The sequence below is a fragment of the Episyrphus balteatus genome, chromosome 3 (genome assembly GCF_945859705.1).
Source record: "Episyrphus balteatus chromosome 3, idEpiBalt1.1, whole genome shotgun sequence".
Classification (NCBI taxonomy): domain Eukaryota; kingdom Metazoa; phylum Arthropoda; class Insecta; order Diptera; family Syrphidae; genus Episyrphus; species Episyrphus balteatus.
In genome coordinates this window covers 73,245,453-73,255,332 of record NC_079136.1, presented here as the reverse complement: position 1 = coordinate 73,255,332, position 9,880 = coordinate 73,245,453, and the positions used below count along the sequence as shown (strand labels likewise).

The 9,880-nt window shown below is 29.8% G+C and overlaps 1 protein-coding gene across 1 annotated transcript; it reads right to left on the bottom strand.

Moving 5' to 3' along the window:
• Positions 1-218: 218 nt before the first annotated feature.
• LOC129916538 (aldehyde dehydrogenase X, mitochondrial) lies at positions 219-8,754 on the bottom strand. The gene is made up of 6 exons (XM_055996543.1): positions 8,628-8,754; positions 8,428-8,532; positions 8,245-8,345; positions 1,194-1,765; positions 780-1,129; positions 219-585 (listed from the first exon to the last, which is right to left on the bottom strand). The coding sequence occupies exons 1-6, from the start codon at positions 8,661-8,663 to the stop codon at positions 292-294; spliced, it is 1,458 nt and encodes a 485-aa protein (XP_055852518.1). The 5' UTR covers positions 8,664-8,754; the 3' UTR covers positions 219-291.
• Between the last annotated feature and the right edge of the window lie 1,126 nt (positions 8,755-9,880).

The following is a 9,880-nucleotide window of genomic DNA, read 5'->3' as shown; positions in this document are numbered from 1 at the left end:
ATAAATAATTTCAATATAAAAAAATAGATCTTCCTAGAAATAAGCTCTAACTGAGGTTTATCTGGAAATTGAAAAATTGGCCTCTTAGAGAAAAAAAAATAATAAGAAACAAAAATAAAAAAGTTAGTAATTCAGTATGGTACCATATTGCTGAACAGATTTTGTTTGAATCTTATCTTAAACAAATTTTAATTTCGATTTAAAAATAAATAATAATGTTAATTCAAAATATAAAATTTTATTTGAAACAATATTATGCATTTTGGTATTTACAAAAAATTGGTGAAATTTTTAAAGCATTTTAATTGTTATTGTTTTATTTTCCAAATAATTATCGAGACCATCTTTTCCCAATTCACGACCAAATCCAGATTGTTTAAATCCACCAAATGGTGTTTGTGGCAAGACAGCGTCATAACAATTAATCCAAACTGATCCAGCATCCACACTATTTGCAAAAAGAATAGCCTTATTGATATCATTTGTGATAACAGCTGCAGCAAGACCATATGATGTATTATTAGCTCTTTCAATTACTTCTTCCATTGAAGAGAATTTGAAAATGGATTGAACTGGTCCGAAAATCTGTATTAAATAGAAAGGAAGATAATTATAGTAAAAAAATAGCACGTATACGCCACAGTGTACGTGGGCAAATTATAATTTTAAGTTTCTAAATTTAGTTTTCAATAGCTAAATAAACTTAATACCTACTTAAATATTTGCATATACTAGATTATTTGGAAAGTTTTTAAACAATTTCTTTGTAATATTTTTACCTCTTCTTTAGCTATTTTCATATCGTCCTTAACATCTGAAAATACAGTTGGTTCAATGAAAAATCCAACATCTCCAAAACGTTTTCCACCACATTCCAATTTGGCTCCTTCTTGCTTTCCACTTTCAATATAATTCAAAACTTTGTTAAACATTTCAGTATCTACTTGTGGACCTTGTAGGACACCATTTTCGAAAGGATTTCCAACTTTTCGGTCTTTTGCTTTTTGTGCAGCCTTAGTAACAAATTTTTCATAAATCTTTTCATGTACAAATGTTCGGCTACCAGCGCAGCAACTTTGTCCATGATTATCAAAAAGAGCATTGTGTGCTACTTCAACAGCGTAATCAACTAAAAAAAGTTACAAAAGTTAAACAAAAATTCTATAATGCTTTTACTTTCAATATAACATTACTGTCAGCATCATCGAAAACAACAATTGGACTCTTTCCTCCTAATTCGAGTGAAACCTTTTTCAAGTTTGACTTAGCTGCTGCTTCCATAATAATACGACCAATTTCAACAGATCCAGTGAATGCAACTTTTTGGATATCATTGTGCGTGGAAATAGCTGCACCAGCTGTGGGTCCGAAACCAGTTACGATATTTATAACACCTGGTGGAAATCCAGCTTCCTTAGTCAAAGCTCCCATGTGTAGAGCCGAGAGAGGAGTTTGTTCAGCTGGTTTGAGGACAATTGTGCAACCAGCAGCCAGTGCAGGACCCCATTTCCATGCTAACATCAAAAGTGGATAATTCCAAGGGATAATTTGACCAACAACACCAATTGGCTCCTTCTTTGTCATAGAAATAAAACTAGCCACTGGAATGGTATCACCAAAAAATTTATCTGTCCAGCCTGCATAGTATTTTAAAGTGTCGATGGAACAGTCAATATCAAAACAAGCAGCATCAAAAGTTTTTCCATTATCCATAACTTCAAGATTGGCCAAAGTGTGTTTGTCCCTTTCCATGAGCTCAGCTAACCTAAAAATTTAAATAAATTTTGTAAATTTCAATTAAAAATTTATAATTTTTTAAAGTACAGTGTCTCTGTTTTTTAACTGTTAAACTTATGGAATAAAATGGGCCTTAACATCAAGTTTGTTAAAATTTGGTAGCGTTTTTGAAGATTATTAAGAGGCATTTTTGAAATTAATTTTTTGAACCAAAAATATAAAGTTTCTCCCATATACAAGTTTTGGAATATTTTAATTGTCTCAAAAACGGCTGAAAGGATTTCGATAAAAAATTTAAATGTTATTTTGACAATTTTTTTTCGAAAATCATTTACTGTACCAGCCATGTTTTATACAAGAGCATTTATATAGCTGTAATATATAAATCAAAAATAAAATTTTGAAGAAATAAATGTTTGGATTTTAAACTTTTTTTTTTTTGAAAAATCAGTTTTTGATTTTTTTTGAAAGTTTGGTTTTAAATTATGATTAATAAAAAATAACTAAAAATGGCGTACCAACTTCATTTATTTATTCTTTTTTTCAAAAAAATATTTTTTTTTTAATCGCGCCAATGTCAGCAATGTTTGCACATTTTGTTTAAGAGCTAAAATTCAAATCTAACGATTTTGATTACAAAAATACATATTAGTGAGTGACAAATCAGAATATACTTTTGAATTAAAAAAATATTTCTTGGACTGTTCTTAACGGAACCATTTTCGTGATGTCTAAATTTCACCTAAAAGCGACACAATCGATTTCAATGAAAATTTTTGTACATAAACGTTCATTAACTTGAATGTTAAAATGAATATAAATTAAAAAAAAATAATAAATTTTAGAATTTTTTTAAGAACTCATTTTCAAAATCAAAGTTTTGAGAAAACAATGAGAAATAAAATTTCGAACTAATTTTTTTCAAAATTGTACATATCGCACCCTCAGTGCAAAAGAGCGATAAGTCAAAAAATGACATTTTTGAGATAATGATGAGGAAATGTTGCTTTTTAAAGTGTCTTTCTTTTGAAGGGCTTGTTGTTAACGTAAACGAAAAATTCGAAAGATTATGACTGTTTTTATCCAATAACTACTCTTTCCTAATTTAAACAATTTTAAATAATTAATTTATTAAAACTACAAAATAAACATAATGGTTCTTGTAATAGAGCTTTGACATTATGGAAATTGCTGTCCCATGGAAAGTTATAGGGGAAAGTTTAGAGTCAGTATGTATTTTGCAGAAGCGTTTTCTCGAAATGAACTTTTTTGAGTTCTCTCTCTTTTGCACTGAGGGTGCGATATGTAACCCTGTTTTAACACCCCACACCCCAAGCATTTTTTTCTGCTTTCGCCCCTGATGTTTACCAATTATGACTCAAATCTGAAGGGAAATGTTTGCTAGGGTGTAACATCTTAATTTATCAAATAGTTTTCTTAATTAATATACACAATACAATTATACACCTTCGTTCAATTAAGATGTTAGATTAACAACAAACTTTAAACTTAGAAATAAAATAATGTGAATCTGGCTATTAAGTGTAGGTAGTTTTAGTTTACTGTGCTAGTTCCACATCAAAGTGTTATTGTTTTAATTGTTATTTTTTTTCAGTGCAGTTATTTACATATTGCCTTGTCGTAAATTTTATTATTATTATAATAGCTAAAATAAAAATTAAATTAAGATTAAATCGTCTTTGATTATAATAAAAAGATAAACTGACTTTATGGTGATATTTTAACACACTAGAAACAAAACTACAATACTCATAAAAAAAAACACTTTAAGTTATAATAAAGAATATAAATAAAATATTTCAATAACAAAATTAATGGTGAGTTTTTGAAGATACCCATCATGCTCAATGGATACAATCCAAATTCCACACACTATTTTTAATATAAATGTTTAATATAATGTAATGTAATGTTATGGATCTAAGGTCTGTCTTGGTACATTCCATTCTCTCTCTTTTAATGAAGTGTTGCAGAGTCTCCACGAGAATATATTTTGCTATCATAATGTTTTGTCACTTTTAAGAACATTTTCTTGAGAACAATCTCATTTACTTGAGTATGATCCAGGGATGAAAAGTCGTCTTTGAGCATTGTATCGAAAGTGAAATAAAAAGTGTATGGAATTGTACTTTTTGAATCTTTCAAATTTTTTAAAGAACAAGTCGAAAAATTTATTTTTAATGAACGAATAACTTTTAGCCCAGGCATTTTTAACCCCAATCTGCGGAAAAATTCCTACTGGGCTCGATTTTGGTATAGACCTTTTCGTTACGGCGGAGTTGTTATGAAGATGTGAAAAATCGACATTGATTTGCGCCGGCGACAGAAATTAAAGAGGTCAAAAGGTCACGAAAATCAGTTTTTTCGCATACATATAACTCGCGACCTATTGCTCGGAAGTTGTAAAATAAACTGTTTTCGGAATAGAGCGATTTCAAACGTAGGCATAATTCCGCAGATAAAACCTAAAATTACTGGACTATTTAAGATAAACCAAAAACTAAATTAATTTCAAAAAAATTCTGAAAAACTTTTGAGTGCATTTTTGATTTTGTTCTTTGTTACTGTGATAAGGAATGGGTTGTTTACAACTGCAATACACTGATGTTTCATTACAACTCAAAACTTTGGTCCTATAAAAAAAACCTTTAGTGATTAATTATGCAGTTTTATTGCAAATGTATTAAACTTCAAAATATAGACTTAAATCTTATCGTCAATAGCTATAAAAATTGAGGTCAATTTTCAAAAGAAGAAATTAAAAAACCTAACCTGTGGCAATTTTTTTTAATAAATCTGACATGTTAACAAAAAAGTAATGTCCTTAAAAGAAAGTTTTATTTCTTCGAAGAAAATTAAATACAGACTTTAAATTCAAATCAAAAGTGTAGTTCTAAAAATGTCTTAGAAGAATTGAAAAGAAAAAATTGATCCAGAATACCTTTGACATTGATATAAGCGGAAGGACAAAACTGTATCGAATTTAGTAAAAGTGTATTTGTGTACTTAAGCCAAGCCAACTGTATCGAATAAAGTACAATCGTATCGACTTTTGCAACCCAGGTACTTATGATCTTAAGAAAATGTTCTGGAAAGTGAGAAAAGAGATTAAGCTCATTTTTTTTCATACGACCCAATAAGTAAGTCGAATTCGGTAGAAAAATATAAGTCCTTCTGTTCATGCAGAATAACATCAAGATACATGTAGAAATTGGGAATGATAACCAGCTTAGTTAACCATTAACATCACGGTTATTAGGTATATATTCAAATCCAAAATCTAGAGTTAAGTTTCAGAGTTCAGCACAAAGCTGCAAATCATAATATTGTTCTCTGTGACATTGACTTGGAATTTGAAAACATCTGTTTCATACTCAATACCTACGTTGTTATTGTTCTTCACATCTAGGTATTCTTTGATATATTTTTTAATACTAAGTTACCAACTCTTTCCTAGTTCTATATTAAGATTATTATACACATTAAATTATGTAAAAAATGCTACCAATTTATTATCTAGTGAAATAAAAGAGTCAGCTAAAATTAACTAAACTATTGGGATAATTTCTGCCAATAATATTTCGATTTTATTGTGCATTACTTGACTTCGACTTTTTTGGAATGCGTCATGTATTGTTTATTACTTTATTACGTATACTAAGGGCGTAGCTGAGTGACTACAGAGGGGGGTAGAGGGGTGGCTATGATTCTAAACACTTTAAAATTTGTTTATGAATTTTTAACTAAACAGTTTCTTAGAGTATTTTTTATTAATTCGCTATAATTGGAAAGATTAGATTCAAATACCGTTAAAAAATTTTCCGCAATCTTTATCAATGTCAGTAACTAAAAATAACTTTAATTTATTCAAAAAGAGCAGTTTGTATAGATTATTTAGATTAATGTACATAACTTTTGTTGATATATTCCTTAGATTTAGCCCTGATTTTTAAATCGTCAGATAGACTATTAGAAAAATAAATGTCAATATAAAAAAAAACTTTTATTCCTAGGAATAAGCTCTATCTGAGGTTTGAAAAAATTGGGCCTCTATAAGTAATTCGCCTTTTTTCATTTTCTTACATTTACATTTAAAATGAAAACTAAAAACATACTGAGTACCATTTGCAAACAAAACACGGCTATTGTTATAAAAAAAACATTATGCAATTATAGTAAAAAAAATACACTGATCAACAAGATTTTGTTTACAAAAAAAAATTAAATTTTTCTAAAGGTTTTTCGTGTGTTGAGCTTGAGTTCAAAGTCAGAAAACTTTTCTTCTTCGAGAAATTTTAAGTTGAAGTCAACTTGTTTTTTATACACATGTATCTACTCTTAACACAAACAAAAATCGTAAGCTCATATCCGTTTGATAACGAATCTTGAGAAGCTCTTAACCGATCGCTTTAAAATTTTGACATATCTAACGTAAAACGTTCTATTTGCATTCCCGAAAGAGCATTTTTGTTTTTCTAAAGAGAATATGTATCTGAAAAACGTGATGTGAAAAATTTTTGTTTGACTTCGGATTCGATCTCAGCACACCTAAAACATTAAGAAAAATGTATTTTGATTTCTGTAACAAAACGATTGTGTTGATCAATGTTACACTTTCAAAATAGTATTAGTATCCCCTAGAGCTGTAACAAATCGTATGTATTCGTTACTAAAATGCGGGTATTCACTTCAGTAACGAGTAACGAAACGTTACTTTCTAAAAAGTATCGTTACTCGTATGTTTCGTTACTGGGTACTGAAGTAACGAAACATACGAAACGTACGAGATACGAAACATACGAGTAACGACGCGATTCCAGTTTCAATACTAAATCCGATGTAAGAGATACGAAATGAAGTGATACACTCAATTTGTCGCATTTCGCATCTCGTGTCGGTATCGTAACCATAGTCAGAATGCTAACTGCAGATAATTAACTGGAGTTTACTTTTGTCTCGATTAAAACAGCAGTGCCAAGGTTCAATAATCATTGTGTTGTCGATAATTTATACAGAAATATCAAAAGAGACGTTTTTTTATTTTCTCTATTTGGCCGAAATATGTATATCCACGACGCAACCAATCTGTTTATGGCCTTGGTGTTAATGGTATTGATATTTAGCTTAAGAATGTACAAAAGTTTTTTGGTTTTTCAAAAAATTTGTTTATTTTCGGTGCAAAATTTTCAACACAAAAAAAAGCAGAGAAAACGAGGTTTGAAAATCACTCTCAATAGAAAAAATAAATGAAAAATTGTTCGACATGGCTGTATTGAAGTGTTAATATTTCGAGATCTGCGCCTTGTACTTTTGAAATAAAGGTCTCTAAAGAATTGTGATAAGATTACTGAACGAATATAAACAAAAAATTACCAAAGTTTTGTCGAAAAATTTGGAAAAAAGTCAAAAAAGTTTCCACGTTTGATTAAAAAAAAAACGAAAAAAATTCCTCTTATTACCTACATGAGAATGCCGCAACTAATTTTTATGTTTATGACCTTCAAATGTAGCTTAGATTATAGAAATTGTTTTTGGTTTTTTTCAAAAAAAAAAATTTTTACACCCATATACCAATGTACGAAACATACTTAAAATACCAAACATACGAAACCTATCAAATACATGAAATATACGAAATGTACGAAACACACGAAGCATGCGAAAGTAACGAAAGTAACGAAACATGCGAAACACCCGAAACATACGAAATATGCGAAAAATGCGAAACATACGAAAGTAACGAGTAACGATATTATTGATGCGGGTACTAGTATCAAAAGTAACGTATACATGCGGGTATTCATTTTGTCGTTACTTTTACAGGCCTAGTATCCCCTCCTTAAAATAAATTGCTACTGTCTTGGTTTATACCTATCAAAATTTCTATTTAAGCATCTGCAAAGCAAATATTTGGTTATTCGAAATTTCCAATACACATTTTTTATAATGTAAATAAAAAAAAAATTAATAAAAATGGAAGAGTTTAAGCTTGGAGTTGGAGACTTATAAATCTAGTATTTTTATACAGCAACAATATCTAATGCAAGATTTTTGTTTTTTCGTTAAAGAATGTCGCAACTATGTATGCATTGCATAAGTTATTTTACAATGATGTTTCGAATTGACTTCCACAATACTTTCCTGATAGAAGAGTTTTGAAAATTTTGTATAGAAACAAAAAAAAAAAAAAAAAAAAAAAAGTGACAAGAAGTCCAACATCTAAGTCAAATTAAAATTCAAAATTTTGGCTTAGGTATTCTATATGTGCATAAAGCTAAAAGTATAATAGGTATGCATGGAAAAATTTATTCTGATAACGGATGTTGTTAATTTGCTATTGAAGTGGATTTTAAATTTAAAACTCTGCGTATCTTATGATCGAAATTTTGATAAGACTTATTTCTATTTTTTTTTATGCCGATGCCGGCCGGGTAGATAAAACAAAATAACACACCTCTTTTGCATATAAAATAATTTATTACTTACTTTATAATCAAGTCGGCACGTTTTTGTGATTCCATTTTTCTCCATTCTGAGTTTAAGGAAAATGCCTTTTTGGCCGCTTTTACAGCAAGGTCAACATCAGCCTAGAATCGATCATTAATTCACCAAGTAGAAAAATTATGTTCCCTTGAAAAATCAATACAAAAAAAAAAATAAACATCTTACTTTATCACCCTCTGAAACGCTAGCAATAACTTTTTCTGTAGCTGGATTGATTGTTTCAAATGTTTTTCCCGAAACTGCATCCACAAATTCATTATTTATGAAAAGCTTTTAAATAACAAATAATAAATAATGTTTTAAAAATTAAAAACAAACAAAAAATATATAAAAAAAAAACAAAAATATGTATGCGGCATATTTACCTTGGTATAAACGATAGACTGCTGTGGATTCGACATCTTGCTTCAAATGAATTAATTGAACTGAAATTTGTTTTGGACTTTATTCAACTTTTATGGGCGCAGAGCGTTCTAAAAATATACTTATAAACGATAATTTCAATTGAAGATAGAGAGACATTATCACCACACAGTACATGGCAGCAGAAGTTGGCTGACATAGAAACCTTCAAGACTATTGTAGTGTCGCTGACCGCAGAAATGACAAAACCGTCATCGAAGATATAGCTTGGAGAAGTATGAAGTAAAGAATAGTATTATGTACCAGTACGAAATAATGAGTACAGAAAAGACCAAAAAAGCAGTGACGTCTCTTAAATTTATTCAGAACTCATTTTGTTAGCATCGCATTTGAACTCGTTGGATAAACATTTTTACTTGCTCTATAGGATAGGGCAAATATTGGTTTCGTGTAGAAAAAAAAAATTTGAGGTTTTAATCAAAACCAACATTACGATGATGGAGAAGATCAAAAAAGTGGTTTTCGTCATGCCGTCCGTCGGTCTGTGCGTCTGTGCGTCCATCGAGCTAGGGCCTAAGCGGATGGACGGATTTGCTTGAAACTTGGTACAGATGATTTTTACGTTATTCCCTAGACTCGCTTAGAACATATACCTCCCATACAAAATTTTCGAATTATTGCAAATTTCTCGAAAACTGCTTTAACGATTTTGATAAAAAATACGGATAATGAAAATATGGTACTTTTTTTTTAAATCGCTGATGTCGGCTCTTCCCTGACATCATTAATGAGTTATTGCAATTTTCTCAAAAACGGCTCTAACGATTTTGATTTAACTTTGCAGACGTAATATTCAAAAAAATTGCAATGAAACTGCATTTTTAGTTTGTTTTCAAGAAAGTCAAATAACAAAAAAAAATTTATTTAACAAAGTTTTGCCCTAATTGTTGGCTCTTCCCCAACATCAACAAAATCTGCAAGTAAACTAACATATAAGTATTTTGAACTGCAAGAGCAAGTACGTGCGACCCAATCGTGCATTTTATTTCTACAGTACGACCGAACAAAAAAAACAAGGAATGCCGATGAAATTGAATGTTTTGAGAATGGGCACGTAGCACGTTCAGGAAATATTAGGGACGAGATATTTAGGTAATGTCATTTTCTGAACGGAAATTTGAGTAAATTAACTAAATTTGTTTGGATACGCCATTATTGTCAAATTTCGAAATTTACTTGAGAATTTTAGAGATCG

Bases quoted from the DNA above. Each gene is read 5' to 3' on its own strand.
- LOC129916538 (XM_055996543.1), bottom strand. From the start codon at position 8,663: ATGTCGAATCCACAGCAGTCTATCGTTTATACCAAG. The intron at 1,130-1,193 runs GTAATGTTATAT...AACTTTTTTTAG, and splicing joins TGTTTTCGATGATGCTGACA to TTGATTACGCTGTTGAAGTA. The intron at 586-779 runs GTAAAAATATTA...TATTTAATACAG, and splicing joins TGAAAATAGCTAAAGAAGAG to ATTTTCGGACCAGTTCAATC.